Source organism: Botrytis cinerea, chromosome 4 (assembly GCF_000143535.2).
Source record: "Botrytis cinerea B05.10 chromosome 4, complete sequence".
Taxonomy (NCBI): Eukaryota; Fungi; Ascomycota; class Leotiomycetes; order Helotiales; family Sclerotiniaceae; genus Botrytis; species Botrytis cinerea.
The window spans coordinates 1,540,930-1,561,578 of NC_037313.1; the positions used below are offsets into that span (position 1 = coordinate 1,540,930).

Below are 20,649 nucleotides of genomic sequence, written 5' to 3' on the forward strand. Positions count from 1 at the left end.
TGATTCTGAGGGAAGGGGAGAGAGAGACGAGGGGAAGTGATTGTGGCTCTTTGAAGTGTAGTTTTTGGTGGTTAGTATTATGCTTAAACTTGGTCTGGAGAACTAGACAATGATGAGTAAGTTTTGCAGTGATATGCGATGTGCTATTGTCATATATCTCTGTATAATATTATCTACATTGGTATCGGCCTGGCTACATGATTGAGCTGTCTTGATTGAAGAAACGCGAATGCCAAATGGCCATGCGAAAGGAAACAAACGTATGATTATACACGTCGCTTTCATAACCCTTTTTTGAGAATGCCATCTCTTTCAGGAACCTGGGGAACCATCCGCCGTGAATGCGAAACCTAATATATCTATAAGATTTTCACCGACTAATTCAGCAGGTCGTATCGTCATGAACTTTCATGATCATCTCTAGTATCAAAATAAACATTTGATGGGTGGCAGGATAAATACATCATCAATCTTTACTTGACTTATGAACATCGATATAAGATCTTACTGTCCATTTTAATGGGTCATGTCGTCATGAACTTTCAAAACCATCTCTAGTATTGAAAATGAACATATGATGGATGGTAAGATAAACACATCAACCTTGACAGAGCTTGTCAAAGGTTGTATGTACGGATATCCTCCCCAAAGAATTATCATCGCAAGAATCATACCAATGATGATATAACTTTGGAAAAATTAGTCATGGACATCGATAAGAATGGGGGAAACATACGGGGTACCAAAATTATACTTCTCTACCCCCATCGCGAATGTGTTCCAAGTAAAGACAGCGCCCGCAACAAGCACGCTGAAAACAAACATAAGTCAGCTATGCATGCAATATTCAAAAGATATTCCTCATAAACAACATACCCAGCGAGGAGCCCATTCGTTACATCCTCGGCATCACGGAGATATGCGAAGCAGGATACTGAAGAAATCATACACGTAGCACTCAAAAGTCGGTTCTGCACTTCTTTACAATACAATCTCCGGAAAACCTCGCAGAACATAATCACAATCAATGCGACAAGTGCTTCAGAACTCAAATTCAACAAGCGTATGCTCTTGTCTAATAGGCTCTGGAAAGGTTTAGAGTTGTTGAAAGACGTTAGCGATGTCGTTGTCTCGCTAACATCGGGCGGTATTACCCTGCCCGATGCGAAGGTGATGATGTTTGCCATGAGGAGACTTGCAAAGAGTCGTTTTCTATAGCTGAGGGCTGCGAGCAATTTACTTAGGAAACCAAGGAGTGTCAAAGGAAGACCTGTTGGCAATAATTCCTCACTCCTTGCTCGGCTTGACATTATTTTTAGTTTATTATCGTGAGCCGCATTGTCGCAATGTTCCGTGGGTTTATTCGTTGGTATTTTTGGGGGTGATGATGGATTGTGGCCCGAAATCTTGTTGTGAGGAATGTCACGAGCTCTGCTTGGTATGTGCTCCTTTCGTTCCTCGAAGTTAGGTGACAGCTCATGATATTCCTCCTCGGTACCAGTGCTGCAAACCAAATCTTCAGATAGCTTACACTCGTACAGGGTAGCCATTATCGAATATGCTAGGCATATGAACGAAAGCATGTAATCAAGTGAGATAGGCAGCCGATTTCGGATGAGCTCTAGAAAGGAAGATATACCATGTCTCCACATTCTAGCAGGCATAGCATATCTTGATGCCAGTCTACGTAAAGCAGGACTAGCATTTGGATGTCGAGAAGCTAGAAAGAAGTCATGATGCTCATGAAGTAAGGTACGATGCAACGCAATAAGAGCTTGCCATTTCTCATTGCTCATTTTCGATTCTGTTGAGAAATTTGCAGATGCAGCATGCTTGTTATCAACCTCGATACATTTGGCCTCAACCATTACGAGACCAGCATATATGCCTTTGACTTCTGCTACGAGCTGTTCCTGTGAAACAGGTCTCGTTTCTGAGCGAGATTGTGGTCTCCCGCCGGGGCTTTCACCATGCTGTTTCTGTTTGGCATTGTGTATTCGACCCGAGTATTCACAGAATGGTGATCTCGAACCTGCTGATATGCCATCCCCTACAGCAACCCTCTTGCGCGGCCGATCCCCTGTCATGACTTTATCGTCCGTCATGGCATTGTTCTCATCGTATCTCAAGCCCAGTGATTGAACTCTGGAAAGCGACTGCGGCCCTCTATGCCGTGGTGTATCGTCTTCGCATGCTTTATTGGAGCGTTTCAAAGCAGAATTCGATTCAAATGATTGTCGGAATAGCTCGAGCTCTTCTAGATTGGCAGAGACCTTATCTTGATGGCATTTTTCTGCATGCATCCACAAAGCAGTTTCCGAAAGGAGTATCTTCCTCTCCGGACAGTAAATGCAATCCCATGATTTCGTCGTCTTTGTGCTTCTCCGTTGATGTTGTATCCAGAGATCGCTGACGTCTGCTTTAGTGCGATCCATTTCTACTTCAATTAGTGCTATGGCTAGATGATATGACGTATGAACCGTGGAAGAATGCTAAGCACACGGTTTGGAATGATTGAAGTTGTTGATGTTGACTCCTAGTCTAGTTGTGACGGTTTGACTGGGCTTGAGGCTATCTCATTGTAAATAGGATAGTCACTAGACACGCAGTCAATGAAATGATGAGAGATGGACCGGTGGCGAAGCTGGGTATAATGTCGAGTGAAAGAAAATGATTTTGGCAAGAAAATGTACCTTCGTGAGAAGAGTGATACGAGAGAAGGTGTAGGGTGGACACTCTGGTGGGATGTAATTATTGGACTGCAGGGGTATCTGAGGCTGAGTATCGAGTAGTATCGAGTGCACGACAAGTCTTGTCATACGGAATCGAGACAATCTTGCTCAAATCTCTTTACATCCACATACAGCCTCGCTATCGCAGTCTATCTGGTCATTAGAGACTCGTCCATGGCACTGAACAACATATTGGTATGTTCGATAAACAATCGCAAAATGACAGGTGGATAATTGTACGGAGTGGGAAGAGTCCGCACTAATGTTAAGACCATGCAGACTGCTACTTAAAACAATCCACAACTTGTCGAGCCCTTTCTCCAAGATGCAACTGACATCCATAGAGTCTCAGATATCATGTCCGGATTCATTGAAAGTGGGCCAGGTTTTCATGATACTTTCGACGGAACCTACCCACCACGCTATCCAGCAGAGCAACGGCGACGTCACTAATCGCTGCCGACATTCACGCCGTATCATTTTATCTGTTCGAAATCGGAATAGCAGGCCATCAAGCAGAGAGGAAAATTCTCGCTCGAACGATCATACGCCCATGTTCTATGCGAAAGAACATGAGGCTAACTCTGACAACTTAAGTCAAGAGATACAACATCATAGGACCTGTGCGACACAGGCCCTCGCAATTCTTGAAAGTGATACTGAAAGAAGTCCTGTTGCCATCGTTGGAAACGACGCCGGTCTTATGTTTTCCGAAAAAGTCCTACAGCACCCTAGCGACCAGCCTGCAGAGTGCAGTGTCTGGGGAGACGAACTCTACCAAAACGAGCTAGGAGACGAACATGTATTGCAAAGTTCTGTCTATGGAGTTATCACGACGACGAACCATAGATTTGCAGATGACGAAGTCGGCCGGCACGATACGTGGATACATGCGAAATGCAATATCGACCACCAGCAAATTGTGCGTTCCTACCGAAATCCAGCATTCCAGAATAGCCATCGAAGAAACCGAATATGCATCAATCTTTGCGCTGTACCCGGACTGATCATCTCGTCGTATGCATTATCAAAATACGTTGTACAGACCTCATTGCCAACGATGAAGGGAACGATGTTGCATGTAAGAAGATAAATCTATTTTGTGTCGTTCCTTCCCTTACATATTGTTATATTGTTTGCTTGCTAAATTCCCACGCTATACTAGCGCAATTTCACAGGGTTCCCAATTATCGATCATCCAAGCTCCACAACTTTCGTCTCCGCGGCCCTCGTGTACGGCATGTGCTCTATGTCAATGTATAGAGCAAATTCACATCATCCCTATCAACAGCACATGGTTTTTCTTTTCATCGTCTGTGGTATAATATTTCAACTTTTTCGGTATCCGAGTCTGAATGAAGCTTTGGCTATGGCGGCAGCTGCGACACCTGGTGGCGTCACAATTGCATTGGTTGTAAGCATGATAGGCCACTTTTGGTCGCCTAGTCATGAGGAAGTCGTATTTCAGGATTTAATCAAGAAGGTCGAGAAGATGGTTCATGAAGGAGAGATGAATTCGCAACAGGCGAGATTTCTAAACGAGGTACAAGCACGCCGAAGTGCCATCTCTATTTGGTATATTGAGTATTGAGACTCTACTATTCCAAGTTGAATATTCCCAGATTCCGATTATGTCTGTTTTCAGAGCTAGTTCGTGACTGTGAAGCTATATATATATATATATATAGCATTTACAAAAGTTTTGGACTAAAGTTTCTGCAAAGAATGCTAACTTCTTAGACTCAATGTTCTCTGTCGTATTTTCTCATGCGTTTCCGGGTGTACCGTATACTATGTTTCCGCCGGTTGCTTCCATTGCCGTATGGTCGCCGAAGAAGTGACGAATGAAGTGATTTATGTTTGAAATTTTCAGATATAGGACTAGGAGGTCCGCTCAGATGAGTCTTCAGTATCTCCTTTTCCGCCTAACCGTAGATCGAAACTGTGGCAAATATACCACCTAACTAACGACGGCCCTGTCTAAACCCACAAAAATTGAGCCCATCGATTGGTAGACATATCTTCTGATATTCTCATAAGCAACGAGGGATTTCATCAGCCACAAAACAGCGTAGAGCCCATGCTGCCGACTTTACCTAGTGGTGGCTACTGGAGCTATTAGACAACCTTATATAGAATTGGATGATTCAGGAGGAGTGGTCATCGGCCCAAGATTAGTCAATACCGTAGATCTTACTCTGTGCACCAATTGGTGATGATCCCATTAATAGGAATTCGAAGGGAGCTGATAGTTCTGGAATAGATTGAGAGTTCATATTGTACAATGTAGAGACAGACTCTCGATACCGCAGTACCGCCATATGCAACAAGTTCATTCCCAACCTTACCTTACCTACCTAGGTAGGCATAGCAACGAAGCGAACGGTAGAACCACTACACAGTCCTTATAAAGGATGGAATAATATCGGATCAAAATGCTTGCTTGCTTGCTAACTTGCTTGCAGCCTTTTGCAGCCCATTTTGTGGGGACGAATGGCTGCACAGCACGTGTGAATGACAGGCTTAACTTCCAGGTTCTTTCGAGTATCCCTCCCAACTTCTTTATGAAGACTTTTTCTTTTTTATGATCAAAACTGGAAGGGAATGGACGAACGAAGAAGAACCCGAGTAGGCAGTTAAGCTTCTAGCAGATACTAGCCAGCTTGTTAGTACGGCTCTTGGTGAACTTACCTAGCATCTGCGATGTATAAAACATCTTGTAAATATAGCATAATACAACAAACAATACAATAGAACCCTTGCGCAAACTTGTAATATTCGAATCCACACGTTTTTTATACCTAACTTGGGTATTTTATACATTTTATATATCATATACACATGTTGTGTTGACACCGGGAACACTTCATTTTTGCTGCTGTGCAACTGTGTTAGCGTCGGAGCTATTATAGCGCCTCTCTTGTGGTCTTGGTTACCCGAATCCATCAACAACGAACCTCGATTACTTGCTTACATCTTCAAGAAAGCAATTTTAGTCTTTCGTACATCAAATATCCTTCTCGAAATAGCCAGTGACGAGAGTGCTACTCAGACTGGAAGCAAAATTGTATCACTATTTTTCTACGGCGAAGATGAACGTTTTGCTTCCAACTCAAGCGTCGTTCTTTTCATCACCTCACCGTAACCCCATTCATACTCCAAGTGAGCAACCACCCCCCTTTTGCGTCCATCCTCACATTCAATACTGACAACGAATTATAGTCTCTCCACACACAAACCTCAGAATGGGCAGTCGAAAACGAAAAGCCGATGACGATGGCCTCGATGACAAAATGTCTATTTCTCCTACAAACAGCCCCGCCCTGGCCACACGACAAATTCCCCGACCCTCCAAGAAAGTTCGAGCCAACGAAGTCACCGGCCGGCCTCTTAATCTCCCCCGTCTTCTCGAAACCCTAGATGCTCAGTCATTGAGAGCAGTTCTCCAAACTATATGCGAAAGACACCCAGAGATCGGCTCGGAAATTGTCACTTCAGCACCAAGACCATCTGTGGAATCCACTCTTGGCGTCCTTTCCAAATATCAAAACGAATTACGAGAAGCCTTTCCTTACGGTGGCAGTCCTGGATCGGATTATGCCTACGATCGAGTTAAGCAACAGCTCACAAATCTGATTGATGCTTTGGTCGATTTCACACCGCATTACCTCCCACCGAACGAACAGCAAACCGCTACCTCTCTCAGCTTCCTCGATAGTGCCACCAAAATTGTGCACGATCTTCCCAACTGGGACAGTCAGTCTCATAAACATCACAAGGACAATGCATACGACGAAATTTCAAGGGCTTGGGCCTTGGTGATTAGTGAAGCCTCCAAGCGTGGGGGAGGATTCCAGCTTCATTCTGGTGGATGGGACCAAAGACTTGCTAGACATAATGATCAGAGTGGAGGAAAGATGCAAATGGCAGTCGATGCACTCGGTACAAATCTTGGTTGGATGGGAGGTAGTTCTGGAGATCCAGATTCTATCCGCAATCAACTCCTTTCAGGTCGCTATGGTACTAATCAGAGTGTACCAGTAGGAGCTCGCTGGTAAACTCAAATCATATTTTCTTGATTCGGGTCATTTTGATACTAGGAGTGTTCATACATATGGGATAGAGGAGGTCATACCAATTGATCGATGAGTCTTAGGGGGCATTAGAGGGAATTTCACCGCATAGGCGTCTTGTGTTAATCATGGTCATCGACAAACGGCAATAATCACGAAGATTACGAAGATTCCCAATTTCCTTTCACTATCCATCTATCTGGAAGCATGGTTGGGGAGTTATGGTACTTGAGGGTTGGGTTTTTCATTTGTAAATTCGAGGAGGATACTTAGGTGGTGGCAATAATTCAATAGGCGTAATTCATTTGTCATTTTCACTTTAGCAACATAGGGAGAATGGTCAGTATTTTGAGACCATACAATACCATAACAATCTGAAATTCCGAATTTTTGTTATCTGATCTGACCGTGAAAGCCAATTTGCCATCCGATGCATTTATCTGCACGTGATACCGTGGATTTAGCGTGAATTAAAGATGGGTGACGCGACTTTGGACTCCATCGCCATCATCAACAATACCATACACCACCAATTTTGTCGTGACATACCACCATAGTTAATTCACTTTCCAGCCCCTATGAAGTTTGACAAGTAAACGATTGCTGAGCTTTAATTATCAAAATGCCTGCGTACGTATCTTTGATCAAACTTCTCGACGCAATAACTAACAATCCTCAGTCCAGGCGAACAGCATAGTGGACGAGCGATCGCGAACCCATTCGAGGAGGTCAAACCGCGCATATCAGAATACACAGCACAAGAAATTGCTACATTACAAAGTAGACTAGAGAAACAACTAGGGCCCGAATATATTTCATCGCGAGCAGGACCATCGGGACATAAGGTTCATTATATCGCGGCGGAGAAATGTATTCAGCTTGCCAACGAGGTTTTTGGATTCAATGGTTGGTCGAGTCAAATCATCGAGACACAAGTAGACTTTGTGGATGAAAATGCTACCACTTTGAAGGTTAGCTTAGGACTCTCGGTCATTGTTAGAGTTACGTTGAAGGACGGCACTTTTCATGAAGATGTGGGGTATGGACATATTGAGAACTGTAAAGGCAAGGCGGCGGCCTTTGAGAAGGCGAAGAAAGAGGGGACGACGGATGGGTTGAAGAGGGCGTTGAGAAATTTTGGGAATGTGTTGGGTAATTGCATCTATGATAAGGATTATCTGGCCAAGGTTACGAAGATTAAGGTCCAACCTGTCAAGTGGGATGTCGAGAATCTACACAGACATTCGACGTTTGCTCCACAAGTAGTCGCGAAGAAGGAGATTGATGCACCAAAGATTGTGGAAAAGGCTCAGGCTCAGGGCGCTGGACCGGCGAGTACAAGCTTATCAGGTATGTTTTGAAATGTGGTGGCAAAATGTAATAACTAACGATCGATTTAGGCGATGACACACTGATAGGAGATGATGAGTTCGGAGGTATGAAGGATACTAATTACATGAAATAAAACATTGCTGATGAGTTCCAGATTTCGATGATGCCGATTTCAACGTTGAAGATCCGAATGCTCACCCAGATGAAGTTGCACTTGCTCTCCCACGGGCTGCTTCACACCATTTCAACAATGCCAGAAACAGTAACAATGTACCCTCTGGAAGTACAGGGCCACCAAACCAAAGCCGAACTGCTGGGCCCTCGGGACCTCCAGTTCCCATGATCAAGAGTGGACCGTTAGTTCAACCAAATCGGCCACCAGAGGCCGGTGACCCAAACATCACTCGCAATAATCATCATCCACCGGCACCACGGACGCCCAATGCAGGTCTCGCAAGATCGATCAGCGCAGCAGGACCTAATGCTCGCGCTCCCCAAGACCTAGTCCAACCCAATCGTCCTGCTAACCTTGTTAACGCATTCCCTGGCCGCGTCTTAAATCAACCCAACAGACCTCAACCTCAACCCCAAACAGCATCCGGTCCCCCATCCCCATCTCGTAACAATGACATAACCGATGAAATGCCCCCGCCAGGAGCCGGGTTCACCTCTGCTCGCGCCGCATCCCTCCTCCCTCAAGATCACACACCCTCCCAAGTCCCCCCTGCAAACCTTAACCTCCCTGCCTTCAACCCCAATCTCGAATCCCCATCTATCCGGCGTACCCCAGGTGTTGACCAAAAATCCTCCAAACCGCTTTCTCGCGACTTAAAACCCGTTCCTGCGTCTCAGGCTCAAGTTTCTACTGCTAATCCACCACAAGCCCAGCCAGCTTCCCGCCCAGTTGTCGCTGGAAATAGGAATATGAATTTGGGAAATCCGCAGTTAGATACCACGAGACGGATTGGTGCCCCTGGTAGTCCAAGTCCAATGAATATGGGAAATAGGAACAGTTATAAACCGCCTACGATGATGAAGAGGCCGATGCCGGAAGCGAATAGAGCTCCGCTGACAGACTTACAGACGAATGGTAACGGAACGGCGGGGGATGCGCATGAAAATGGGGATGCGAAGAGACAGAGGTTGAATGGGATGTAGGTTCCGAAGAAAATGCTTCTAAAGCAGGACTAGACAAGTACATGAGGAATCAAGATGGAGATAAGGATGGGATGATGAAAATAGTAGTTGATTGGTATTGGTGGCGTTATGATGGGTCGAAGGATGGGCTGGAAAGGGGATGGGATGAACATGCTAATGCACTTTCACAATGACGGGGTTTGTCTATATCTGGAGTTCGCTGGGTATTCCTGTACATTGGGCAAGCACACTTTTGCGCTCATTGCTTGTTGGTAGCCGATCATGGCTAGATTAAGGATTCATTAGGTTCTACTGTTAAAATTGCTTCAAGATATCATAGGGCATGTTTATTCGCAAAATTCACATCACGTTATTGATGCTTCTTTTGACTTGACGATTATGAACTTTGGATCCGTATGCCACCCTGTTGTAATTACAATGTGCGTGGAGACCAAGACACTGACATAATTCTCGCTATAGTGCAATCAGAAGTTGAGATTTGGTTACTTCAATATCGATAATCAAATGCGTGTTGATATCAAAGCAAATCCATGTTTGCCGTTATGCACGATGTTACTCACAAGATAATTTTTCATAAATGTGAAGGGAAGGAATCGCTAAACTGCTCGCTGATATTCAAGTTCCGCTTGCTTTTTGACTTATAAATTGCTTACTGTGTTGTGTATAAAAGATGCTCCAAAAGAATAATAGTCTCTGTAACAAACTCTGCATGTAATCGATCCACGCCATCACGCCCAAACACCAACCATGCATGTTTTCGTTCCATGAACGCCACCCACCTCTCCCCAATGCCCACTTCCAGTAGTCTGCCCTTTATTTGACGATCAAGACAGCAGAAGGTATTAACCCGGCCTCCTTCAAGGTCTTCCCGAAATCGACGGGACCCTCAAAGGTCTTCTTTGGGTAGGTCATGGTGAAACTAGTTACAGAACCGAGCTCGGCCTCGAGCTGCTGGGAGATTTCAAAAAGGGTGGTATCAACAGGGTACGTCTTAGTCATAACCCCGGTGGCAGTTTGTAATCTCAGTCGAGATTCGGTGTGGACTTTCGGGGCACCGGATGAAGCTGCGGGGGCGGCCACTGGAGCTGCTGCTGGTGCTGGAGGAGCACGACCTTCGCGGAGAGCTTTGGCTGCTTCGGCTTTCAGACGACGTTCCTCTTTATCGGCAGCAATCTTCTCTTGGATGCGCTTCTTGGCTTGGACATCGGCGGCTTTCTCGGCACGTTTAGCTTGTGCCTCCTTGATCTGTTGGTCCTTTGCGAGCTTCTCTTTGGCGTCCGAGACTTCCTTTGTGGACTTCATTCGGATTTGCTGTGGAGAATAACATGTTAGTGTGATGCGGGGTAGATGGATGTGGAGGGGCAGTTGTGGAGTCGAGTTGTATTTAGGAATAGTAGGAAACAAACTTCATTGCGCTTGGCCTCTTCTCTGTCAACAAGGGCCTGCTTTGCCCTCTTTTCCTTTGCCTTCTCACGGAGCTCTGCGAGCTTTTGCTGCTTCTCTTCTTCGGTGAGAGGGGCGATCTCTTCGGTTGACTGCTCGAAGTTCTCATGTTGACTATGTAATCGTATTAGTAAATGCTCGCATGGAAAAGGTATGGCTGGCCACTCTTACGTCTTCTCAGCGTGGAACTGAACCTGCATCATGGATCGGAACTTCTTGCCACAATCGGTGCAGACCATCGACTTAGCTTCTTCCCCATCCTTGAGTGGCGCTGGCTCGATGTTGGGGTTTGTCTCGTCGGATTCTGGTGCTGCAGCGGCTTCTGCAGTTCGGATTTCTTCGATGCTTTTGTCTTGATTGTCTTCAAGCCATTGCAAAGCCCCGTTCACTATAGTAAATAGTCAGTATGCGGGGTTATATAGATCATGTACAAGGGATATGCAAGTTGGAACTTGTACATACATCCGCCCGTCTTCTTGACTGCAATTTCGGCCTTTTCCTTGTCGAAGCCCATGTCGAGAAGTTGTTGGAGATCGCTTGGTGTAGACATCTTTGCTGTATATTTCGGGTTGTTGGCTTATTGTGAGCTAATTGTATGGAAGTTGTGTCTTTGTAAAAGTCTCGGGAATATTATGTCGAGTATTATTATGACGAGATGCAAGAGCTCAGGGTTGTGCGGAACAATATAATGATGGGTGGGCCGTACTAGAAAGCACTAAATATGGGGTGAAGGTAATTGATATCTAATTGATTGATTAATTGATTGGAATTCTTCGAATTACCGTATTTATTTATATATATGGATGAATAATGTGAAGAAAGCTTCAAAGCCAGGTAGAAATAAGATCTGGAATGGATTAGCTGAACGTTCTAGATTGAGGCAATATATACATTCTTGTGCTCGTGTATATACACCTGTATCTATACACCTATACACCTATACACCTATCCCCCTCCACACCCGGAATGTGATAGAATGTTCACATAGCAAGCACAAAGGATATCGAGGATAAAATCGATTGATTAGATATGAATCTTCTCATGACGTTAGATTTCCACCCAGGCATACATACACACATACATGCGCTTACACACACACACTTCTCTGGGTAGCGAGATACACATAATATGCCTGGCTACGAGAGTCATCGCCGAATAGTCCAGAAGTTCCTCTCCGGCCAAGTGTACTCAACTCGCTCTAGAGTCTACTCGTACATGTCCTCTTGATCCTCCATGTGCCCACCCAACTTGGACTGTTGATTGAAGACAGTGGAGGTTTGATCGTCAGGAATGGCACAATTCATGAAAACCATAAGAATCAAATGAAGAAAGACATGAGTTTTGTTCATAAAATGACAATCGGCCATGCAGCATTTATCGCAGGCAGCTGGAGGTAATCAAACTAATCAAATAATAACAATAATAATTCACCCCTTTCTTAACCATCTGCTATTTGCATCTCAAAAGTTGCAAAGACATACGAGACTCTGCCCATCTACCTGTCTACACATTTCCCTATGTATCATCATATGTATATGTATTGGCCGCAATAATCCACCAGGGAATGAATGACAAACGGCCACCCATCACCTTCTTTGTCACTCTCGGACCCTCGTCATTACATATCAACCACCTCGAGCGAAACACACCCCATCCTAATAAATAATAATTCCTCAACTTCCAAATATTATTTTGGCTTAATCCCACAACTTCACAAACATTTTGAACCGGCAATAGTAATACGCCCATCATGTCCGTCGAAATCGATTCGCAAGAGCTTGGCTTTCACCGTACGCTATCATAAATTATTCTATTCCGAGGAGAGGAAAGACACGAGACGGCGAATTCTAACATGTGGCAGGTCCGTTTACCACTGAGGTGTCGCAAACATTGAGAATCAGAAATCCTAATCGTACTCCTGTTGGTTTCAAGGTAGGGAGATCTGCTGCTGTGTCGTTGGCCGTTCCAGGAGTGCTAATGTGGTTTATTTTCAACAGGTCAAGACCACTGCGCCCAAACAGTTGGTTCTACTACACCTCACACCTTCGAAACATCGTTCTAATACTTGCGAATAGATACTGCGTGCGGCCAAACTCTGGTAAATTGGAGCCCGGAAGAAGCATAGATGTCACAGGTATGCGCCGATTAGGATGGCAAACAGTACGTGGCCAGGGCTAATCTTGCTGGCATAGTTCTTTTACAGGCTATGAAGGATGAGCCACCTCTCGATGCGAAGTGCAGAGATAAATTCTTAGTTCAGTCGGTCGAAATTACACCAGATAAGGAGTTTGTCGATTCGCCCTCAAACGTACAGTACCCACGATATATAATCTGTATGGACTTACTCTTACACGGACTTACGCTAACTGTATTTCATACAGCATGTCGACCGAGCAGATAAGAAGGATATTCAAGAGAAGAAGATCCGAGTTGTTTTCCTCCCACCAAAGTCGACAGGAGCAGCATCCATTACACCTATGAAAAATGGCGTTAATGGAGCAAATAGTGCGGTATGTTCTGGTTCCTTGTGTACCATTCCCGAGGCGAAGGAATCAACTAACACCAACATCTCTAGCTTTCAACCCCAGATACTGCCCCTCCAGCCTATCGATCAGTATCTCCCGAAGAACATTTCACCCCTGCAGCAAACCGTGTCGTACCAGGAAACTCAGGCCCAGCCCCCTCCGTCAGTATCAACGACGAGCCAATCGGCAATCGCAACCTCGGCGATGCTCGCTCTTCTGCTTTCAACCCCGCAGCTAGCACCAGCAGAGAAAGCAATGCATCCGCAGTCACCGCCCCAGCCGGAATGCCTACCTCCGTCGAAGAACTCCAAGCCCAACTCACCGAAGCGAAGAAAACCATCGCATCCTACGCCGAACAAGGTGGCATGAGAATGAGAAAAGTGGCAAATGGGGAAACGTCAAATGAGACGGTCAATGAAATGGCTACCAAGTTGCAAGGTGTAGAAGGTGTGCCTGTACAAATTGTCGCAGCTTTATGTTTGCTTAGCTTCTTACTCGCATACCTGTTCTTTTAATCCAAAGTTGGGTGTGCTTGTTTGCTCGCATTCTGACTTTTGGGTTGTGGTTTCTGGCTTTGATGGGTTATAGCGCTGCACCTCTCTTCCATTATTGTATAAGAGGACAGACACGAAGCGAAATAATCAATATTGGGTGTCTTTCTGGTGCTCTCGGGTGCTGTTACTCTTAGGTACTGGTTTCTTGGGTTCTAGACCTCATTCTTCTTCTTGTACTTCTGTGAAAGTATAAGTACAAGAGAAGGGCACTCTAATTTTACGACGGTTCCTCCAAAAATTTAAATTTCCTTGCTGTTGATTTTTTTTTTTTTTTTCTGTCCCCTTCCGCCATAGCTTTTGCATTACGAATGTACCACTTGTATTCTATTGCCTTTTTTGTTTTTTTTCAGACGAGCACAGCCTTTCGGCATAGTTACTTTTCCTTTGCGTTTTCTTTCTTTTGTTGCGGTGTGTGGAGGCTACTACGTATGTGTTCGCCCGAAAATTACGGGTGGAGGAAAGAGAGATGGGTGAGAAGCCAGAAGACCTGGATCTGGCTGGACTGGGCTGGGCTATGCTGGAACGAACTAAATCGGTAATATGGTATCGGATGTATGTAGCGAGAGAACGAGTGGGCAATGAAGTGCTAGAATGGTAGCGAGATGCAGTCGATACATAGCGGGTAGTTAGTGAGGTAAGGTACAAAATTTCCGTCAAACTGTAAAACACGATTGCAGAAGTGACAATTGATATAATGTGTTACTTGTGTATTGGAAGAAGGATAAATGTGTGTACGCCGAAAAATGCATTCTATAGCTCATCTTATCTCATCTCATCTTATAGTCGTATATACAAATTCAAATCAAGAATTATATTCCCCCTTCCACTCATAGAAGGCATCCTCTAAAACTCGAATTTCATCCCATCTAACATGTAAAAGAAAACAAAACAACAAAATCTAAGCCTGGACCTCTTGCTGCGTCCAACCTCCGACTTTCCTTCCTCCATCCTTCCTCTTCACTCTACACGTCATTCCAACCTCCTTGTCCCACACAAACTGCCAGATCACGTAAATCCAACTCTCATGTCTGGGCAACTCTGCGTAAAACTCCTTCGCTATCTCATGAAGCGCGGGTAAACGTGTCCACGGAACAGCGGGGAAATCATGATGTTCATTGTGCAGTCCAACATTGTAGGTGAAGAAATTGAGAGGACCGTAATAAGAAAATGTCTCTGGAATCTCGACGCCGGTTTTTGGGTCGCGGGCTGCGAGGGGCTGACGCTCGAAAACGTAGTGTTCGGCAATAAAGTGTCCGGCGCAGGGGTGGAGGGAACCGGCCAAAAACGCCGAGAGGATGAGGTAGTAGAGGGAGTTGTAGGAATTGGTGGATTTTACAAGGAGAATGTCGAAGACGACTTGCGCGAAGATGTTGAGGATGTGGATGGAGGTGAAGGGAACGGCGTAGACGAAGATGGGGCGAATGGCGTAGAAAAGGATTTGGAAGGTGCAGAAAAAGGCTTTTCCGAGGAGGGAATCGAGGAAGAGGGCTTCGAAGCGGGTGGGGAGATCGGTGTCTAGACCGTCGACACCGAGGGACTTGTGGTGGGTAAGGTGGTATGGCTGGGGATTTGTTAGTTTTTGGGAGATTGGAGGGGTTTGATAGATGTAAACGTACTCTGAAAGAAGCAGAATAAGGAATTCCAATGGGTAGATTTGCAAAAATCGCCAGCGCCCTATTCAAGTTTGGGTTTCTAAATGCCAGGTTGTGGGATATTTCGTGGATAGCGAGGAATAGATTTTGATTTGCGGTTGCGCCAATGATATAGGCAGTGAGGAAGAATTTCCAGGAGAGGAAGGGCGTATTGCGGAGGAGGTAGGCACAGAGGATTTGGATCGATACGACGAGGAGAACGACATATTTGGTGAGGGGTTCAGGTCCGCAGAGTTTGGTGACCTGTAGGGAGGGGATTAGTATCAGTTTGTAATCGAGGGATGAGAATAGGGAATTGAGATGGATAAGTACCTCAGGATGAGCTTTGATAATAGCTAAACGTCTGCTTCGATGAGGCTCCTCGGTATATGTCCAAAAGAAATCATGTTCTTTCACTTCAATATCATTTCGTGGAGGGGCATCTTCATTCTTTTCTGAAACAGCTCCTGGTCCACTGGTTCTTAACCGTGGGGTGGTTGATCCCGCGGTTGTAATCGTAGAAGTAGCTACTGGTGGCATGATGAAGAAAATTGTTGTTATGCCACTTTCAACAACTGTTTGAATATGGTTGATTATCTGGTGGCGTGGTGTTTGGAGATAAAAGGTGTTTGGATCTGGAGAAACTGGATAAATAATATTCACCGATTATTCGAGACTACGTTTCGCTACCAGATTAGTTTCGTTCCATTTTCGAAGCTATGTGGACTGTTCTCTGGATCGATTTTCAGGGGTACGAGGGGTGCAAGCCTCAAGGGTGACAGTTGAGTGGACCGTGCTTCAAGACCCATAGATGCTTATGCGATCACGTGACTACATAGTATGTTATGTATTATCATCTTTGTGCCAAAATAGCTTCTCAGCTTATAAGGTTGATCTATAAGTTTATAAGTTTATAGATTCAACTACAGTATCATGGAGAGACATCATTGCAATCAATTAGCTCGATATATTCCTCCAGCTTTTTATCACCCCCATCCACCTAGTAATGTTGCCCCTCTTACATTCTTCTCTCTTCCAAGAGAGATTCGTGATAGAATTTACCATTATGCACTGGTATCAAAATCAAACATCATTGCCTGGAAAGGCACGTTGAAATGCGAGGTCCTGCCCATGTACAAGGGGAATCGAAATGTTTGGTCGGAAGAGCTAATTACCACACGTTTGATATGGCGAGTCGTTAACCACGAGGCGACATCCGCCAGCCTTTCTACTCTCAGCATCAAACTCCTCTTTTGTAGTAAGGTGGTGAGTCACGAAGCCGCCATTATTTTCTACAATAAGAACACATTTGCTTTCGAGGGAGATCATAACTGGGATCCTGTCGTTCATTGGCTGAAAACGATCGGTACTGACAATCGAAATTCTCTTGCAATTCTGGAGGTACGTGGCAGGCGACCCGTTCAAGTGTGGCAAAATCGCTGTGGAGAGCGTTTCCACGATCGCCCGAGGTATTCATATGAGCAAACATACCCTAGGCATCCATACCTTGCCACCCCCATACATGGCTTCATGTTTGAAGGCTGCGTCGACAGTATAAACCCGATCGTGGAAGAAGTTTTTGTGTTGTTAGGACAGCGGTCCTCCAACGAAAAAGTTACTATTATCATGCAAACTAGTAGATATTACCCCGGTGGAGGGACCGATCCTGTCATAATCTATGAGATTTTCCCAGAAGACAGCTGGTACAGCATGGACCTTCCAAATTTGATAGAAAAGTTTCTGGAGCTTCATTCTACTCGCTCTATGAAGCGTTCAGTGGAGGTTGTCTGGAAAGGAGTGGCCTATAAACGACTGCTCGAGACGGAATTCGTGGAGAGTGTTGGGTGGAATATATCCACTTCACCCGCCGAAAATGAAGAAGTGCTTGCTATATTTGGTGAATATTATGATAGAAGCGAGAGTTTCGCTAGGTACACACTGATGAGAAAGGAACTCACGGGGCCACTTATAGCTGAACATCCTATGCCCTTTTCTTCCTGTCGGCCGTGTAGATTCGTAGATCAACAAGGAAGTGTATTTGTAGAACCAAAACATCGTCGAATTGTGAATACACAATGCTGTTTGGTACAATGATATATAAGTTCACCTGTATAATCTACTCATAACGATTCATTTGTCAATGTCTATTTCAAACTAAATCTAATCACAAGCAGCAATAGACTTCTCGAATCTCATCTCACAACAATTGCACGAGAATTTTCCGACTGCCTGATCAAGTGTAGCGGCTGTACAATGTGTACAAAATTGCAACCAGTAGACCTTTTAAAGTTCCATAAAACCTACCGGCTAGCTGTACAAATCGATTTCTTAAAACCACCTAATACCAAAACTTTTCATTACGACGGACAATCTCAGCGTCGCGATGTCTGCAGCAGCAGTATTTGTCACACGAATGAAGATTACAAAGAATTTTCAAATATTGCAAATTTATACGAGACAGAAAGAAGTAAAGTCTAGGCATGCGCGACAAATACCGTTTCATTATCAAAAGTCTTTTCATTGATTGAGGAATTGGTTTGGTATTTTATCTCATTTGTTCTATCATATGCAAAATCTAGATCAACGAATTAGTTTTCATGTAGGTAGTCATTAACAAGTTTCTAATGTGCTACAGATTCTTCGGCTATTATCCTTCACAGTCGGGTTCAGAAAGGGGAGGGAAGCGTTGGAAGTTACGAGACCTGATCCACTCTTAATAAGTGATGTAGGCATACCTTGATTGGGAGCTGAGGTCGCTTCATTGTCTTGTTCTATCAAAAGATATTTCAGGAGGACTTGCAGCTCTAAAACTTTAAATTTCGTTGAAAGTTTAAATTTGGACTCCTAAGAAACAGAGGCAAGTTCTGTCTGCAATCTTTCATGTGCTTTTGAGACCATAACAGCTTTATCTTCATTGTGTGGTATTCTTAAATTGTGAGCCTCAAGACCACCCAGGCCAAGGCAGGCATTTAGGTCAAACTCGCTTAATCCTAACTAATGGTTTTGTAGCCTCATGACCTTTCAAGGTAGGTGAAATCTTCTACTACTTACGTGAAAGAATCCCAGAAGCTGGCATCTATACACTAGACATGATTTGTAAACATTTAACATATCAAATAGGTTCAGAAAGGAGATGTGGTCTTGTGGATAAGGCAACTGACTCAAAGTAGAATCTTAGGGAAGAGAGGCCGAAGGCGCCTACGGCGACTCGGAATGCTCTTTTTAAGATTTGTTGTGAGCTCATTTAACGGTAGTTCGAATCTATCCATCTCTGTTTCTTTTTGCTCTCCAGAACTAACTTTCGATAGAGGAAAAAGATGGAAAGCGAAGTAAAAATGGGGATAGAGGGCCGAGAGGTGGATGGTTAGAGGAGGAGAAATTGTGGATTATGTGGCTACTGGTTTTATTTTCACTTTTAGGTAGCTTTAATGGACCCGCAGAGTATTTTGATCTTTCCTTTTCCTCTTTATTCTGGATACAAGCCACCAAGTTGCTTAGGATGATACAAGCAAAGGAAAAGTATCAAAGTTGAAGGGGATGTGGTCTAGTGGTTAAGACACCTGTCATATAGTTTGGGTTGGATGAGCCAGCGCGGTCTCTCGGGACGTGCGGGTCCTAACCCTGCCGTGAGTACAGGTGACGGTAGTTCGATCCTATCCATCTCTACTATTATTATATTTTTGCTGATTCTAAGTTGTTAAATACTTTCATGCCTGACTAGGTGATAGTTGTGGATTTTGCTTCTGGGTATTTGGAACTGAAGCTTCTAAACTTTTTCCCTCGCAGTGGTATATAATCAGATATTGACCAGAAAGTCAATAAACATTGGAGATATGGTCTAGTGGTAAGACAAATGTCATGAAGTGGGCTTTTCGAGCCAAGTTGCGTGTCTTTCGGGCAACTCATAAGTGCGTGCTTTTCGGGCAATCCTTATGAGTAGTGTTTTCACCTTTAGAACATGAGGGGATAGTTCGATTCTATCTATCTCCATTTTTTGCTATTTATCTGGTCAGTTGTTTCTATTTAAATGGTTTTATTTAGTATGTCTGTATGTGTGAGATGTTGACAACCGGAAATCTCCACCTGTTTCTTCCCATCTCATCTCTCTAATCGCGCGAAATTCTTTAAAATCATGTGAGGGGATCACCTGGCCATTTAATATTACAGCATATTGAAAGCATAGTCAGGTAAAACTTAAGGTTGCGAAGTATGATGCGGAAACAAGATTGAAGGTCAAATCATCGCAAATATCATGAGTGCATGTAGCGATGATAGTCTAATCATATCCGACTTCCGTAGCATTCTAAAAATAAGAGTAATCGTCCGATCTGCAAGAATTTGATATTCCTGAATGACCTCATGCTTGTGATTTAAAGATGCTAGGAAAAATTGCTGGGAGGTGGATTCTTGGACACTTCACATTATATTGCACATCAAGTATTCCCAATTCAACTGAAACTCTCTTCATTGAAGCTGCTACTACTTTCAGTCCATTCGAGTACTTCTTTCTATCATACTTGCCAGGTTCTGTTTTATCCCCTCTTCGTTTAATTTTGATGTCTCCATACTCCTCTTTACTGCCAATTTCTCATTTAAGATCACTAGAACAGAAGATGCATTCATCTCGAACCCTCTCCAAACGAATACTTCTTTACAAAATTCCATAATACTCGTTGCTAGTCCTAACAATTTTACCTCTAGCTTCCACTGTCAGTAGTACATTGAACTAAATCGAATCTTAAGTGTTATCAAAACAGAACATAAATACAGAAACAGATCTAGGACATATAACTTAAGAATAAAATAACCGTTTACGTGTGGCTGACTTCCCGAGGTGAGTTTGTAGGTTGCTTCCTTCAGAGGTCATGGCGTGCGCGTTCGAAGTCCTACTGTGTCAAGAGATCAGAGTTCGAATCTCGCTAAGTCCATCATAAATACAGTTTTGCCTTCTCTTCTTACACTGTCGTGGCGTTTGAAGCTTGCGGCATTTTCATGAGCCTATTAAGTTATTTTGTATGGGGGCAATGTGGGGAGGGCTCCTTCCTGATAATGATAACAAACGAAATGATTTCGTTTTCACGACTATGGTTTCGTTCAGTATCTTATAAGTTTCTCTCCATCGACGAATGAAGGCATGTGATTCAAGGGTAGAATATTCACCTCAAAGTGTCAGTGACTCCTTGAACAATCGATCCTGTAAT

General features: G+C 44.1%; 7 protein-coding genes across 7 annotated transcripts; 4 read left to right on the forward strand and 3 right to left on the reverse strand.

Annotated features, from left to right (window-relative positions):
• Window positions 1-139: 139 nt before the first annotated feature.
• Window positions 140-2,502, reverse strand: BCIN_04g04380 (hypothetical protein). Its single transcript, XM_024692594.1, has 3 exons — window positions 877-2,502; window positions 737-811; window positions 140-688 (listed from the first exon to the last, which is right to left on the reverse strand). The coding sequence occupies exons 1-3, from the start codon at window positions 2,433-2,435 to the stop codon at window positions 517-519; spliced, it is 1,806 nt and encodes a 601-aa protein (XP_024548373.1). The 5' UTR covers window positions 2,436-2,502; the 3' UTR covers window positions 140-516.
• A 336-nt stretch (window positions 2,503-2,838) lies between these two features.
• On the forward strand, window positions 2,839-4,353 carry BCIN_04g04390 (hypothetical protein). The gene is made up of 3 exons (XM_024692595.1): window positions 2,839-2,927; window positions 3,012-3,813; window positions 3,898-4,353. The coding sequence occupies exons 2-3, from the start codon at window positions 3,058-3,060 to the stop codon at window positions 4,321-4,323; spliced, it is 1,182 nt and encodes a 393-aa protein (XP_024548374.1). The 5' UTR covers window positions 2,839-2,927; window positions 3,012-3,057; the 3' UTR covers window positions 4,324-4,353.
• A 1,339-nt stretch (window positions 4,354-5,692) lies between these two features.
• Window positions 5,693-7,177, forward strand: Bcsts1. The gene is made up of 2 exons (XM_024692596.1): window positions 5,693-5,894; window positions 5,955-7,177. The coding sequence occupies exons 1-2, from the start codon at window positions 5,825-5,827 to the stop codon at window positions 6,788-6,790; spliced, it is 906 nt and encodes a 301-aa protein (XP_024548375.1). The 5' UTR covers window positions 5,693-5,824; the 3' UTR covers window positions 6,791-7,177.
• A 131-nt stretch (window positions 7,178-7,308) lies between these two features.
• Bcrad52 lies at window positions 7,309-9,629 on the forward strand. Its single transcript, XM_001557515.2, has 4 exons — window positions 7,309-7,435; window positions 7,485-8,155; window positions 8,206-8,241; window positions 8,292-9,629. The coding sequence occupies exons 1-4, from the start codon at window positions 7,428-7,430 to the stop codon at window positions 9,293-9,295; spliced, it is 1,719 nt and encodes a 572-aa protein (XP_001557565.1). The 5' UTR covers window positions 7,309-7,427; the 3' UTR covers window positions 9,296-9,629.
• A 244-nt stretch (window positions 9,630-9,873) lies between these two features.
• Window positions 9,874-11,612, reverse strand: BCIN_04g04420 (hypothetical protein). Its single transcript, XM_001557516.2, has 4 exons — window positions 11,201-11,612; window positions 10,910-11,126; window positions 10,702-10,852; window positions 9,874-10,606 (listed from the first exon to the last, which is right to left on the reverse strand). Exons 1-4 carry the CDS (start codon window positions 11,286-11,288, stop codon window positions 10,109-10,111), a joined length of 954 nt encoding a protein of 317 aa, XP_001557566.1. The 5' UTR covers window positions 11,289-11,612; the 3' UTR covers window positions 9,874-10,108.
• Window positions 11,613-12,186: 574 nt separating this feature from the next.
• Bcscs2 lies at window positions 12,187-14,051 on the forward strand. Its single transcript, XM_001557517.2, has 7 exons — window positions 12,187-12,528; window positions 12,600-12,670; window positions 12,736-12,758; window positions 12,814-12,872; window positions 12,931-13,046; window positions 13,120-13,248; window positions 13,314-14,051. Exons 1-7 carry the CDS (start codon window positions 12,489-12,491, stop codon window positions 13,776-13,778), a joined length of 903 nt encoding a protein of 300 aa, XP_001557567.2. The 5' UTR covers window positions 12,187-12,488; the 3' UTR covers window positions 13,779-14,051.
• Window positions 14,052-14,547: 496 nt separating this feature from the next.
• BCIN_04g04440 (hypothetical protein) lies at window positions 14,548-16,166 on the reverse strand. The gene is made up of 3 exons (XM_001557518.2): window positions 15,782-16,166; window positions 15,434-15,712; window positions 14,548-15,378 (listed from the first exon to the last, which is right to left on the reverse strand). Exons 1-3 carry the CDS (start codon window positions 15,986-15,988, stop codon window positions 14,716-14,718), a joined length of 1,149 nt encoding a protein of 382 aa, XP_001557568.1. The 5' UTR covers window positions 15,989-16,166; the 3' UTR covers window positions 14,548-14,715.
• Window positions 16,167-20,649: the final 4,483 nt, after the last annotated feature.

Coding starts and splice junctions, on each gene's coding strand:
- BCIN_04g04420 (XM_001557516.2), bottom strand. CDS start 11,288: ATGTCTACACCAAGCGATCTCCAACAACTTCTCGACATGGGCTTCGAC. Junction 11,127..11,200: donor AGTCAAGAAGACGGGCGGAT/GTATGTACAAGT, acceptor TATTTACTATAG/TGAACGGGGCTTTGCAATGG. Junction 10,853..10,909: donor CAGTTCCACGCTGAGAAGAC/GTAAGAGTGGCC, acceptor ACGATTACATAG/TCAACATGAGAACTTCGAGC.
- BCIN_04g04380 (XM_024692594.1), bottom strand. CDS start 2,435: ATGGATCGCACTAAAGCAGACGTCAGCGATCTCTGGATACAACATCAA. Junction 812..876: donor ACGAATGGGCTCCTCGCTGG/GTATGTTGTTTA, acceptor GTTTGTTTTCAG/CGTGCTTGTTGCGGGCGCTG. Junction 689..736: donor AAGTATAATTTTGGTACCCC/GTATGTTTCCCC, acceptor ATTTTTCCAAAG/TTATATCATCATTGGTATGA.
- BCIN_04g04440 (XM_001557518.2), bottom strand. CDS start 15,988: ATGCCACCAGTAGCTACTTCTACGATTACAACCGCGGGATCAACCACC. Junction 15,713..15,781: donor TTATCAAAGCTCATCCTGAG/GTACTTATCCAT, acceptor CCCTCCCTACAG/GTCACCAAACTCTGCGGACC. Junction 15,379..15,433: donor CTTATTCTGCTTCTTTCAGA/GTACGTTTACAT, acceptor ACAAATCCCCAG/CCATACCACCTTACCCACCA.
- Bcrad52 (XM_001557515.2), top strand. Junction 8,156..8,205: donor GGCGAGTACAAGCTTATCAG/GTATGTTTTGAA, acceptor CGATCGATTTAG/GCGATGACACACTGATAGGA. Junction 8,242..8,291: donor AGGAGATGATGAGTTCGGAG/GTATGAAGGATA, acceptor GATGAGTTCCAG/ATTTCGATGATGCCGATTTC.
- Bcscs2 (XM_001557517.2), top strand. CDS start 12,489: ATGTCCGTCGAAATCGATTCGCAAGAGCTTGGCTTTCACC. Junction 12,873..12,930: donor AAGAAGCATAGATGTCACAG/GTATGCGCCGAT, acceptor TTGCTGGCATAG/TTCTTTTACAGGCTATGAAG. Junction 13,249..13,313: donor TTAATGGAGCAAATAGTGCG/GTATGTTCTGGT, acceptor CAACATCTCTAG/CTTTCAACCCCAGATACTGC.
- Bcsts1 (XM_024692596.1), top strand. CDS start 5,825: ATGAACGTTTTGCTTCCAACTCAAGCGTCGTTCTTTTCATCACCTCAC. Junction 5,895..5,954: donor TAACCCCATTCATACTCCAA/GTGAGCAACCAC, acceptor AACGAATTATAG/TCTCTCCACACACAAACCTC.
- BCIN_04g04390 (XM_024692595.1), top strand. CDS start 3,058: ATGCAACTGACATCCATAGAGTCTCAGATATCATGTCCGGATTCATTG. Junction 3,814..3,897: donor TGAAGGGAACGATGTTGCAT/GTAAGAAGATAA, acceptor ACGCTATACTAG/CGCAATTTCACAGGGTTCCC.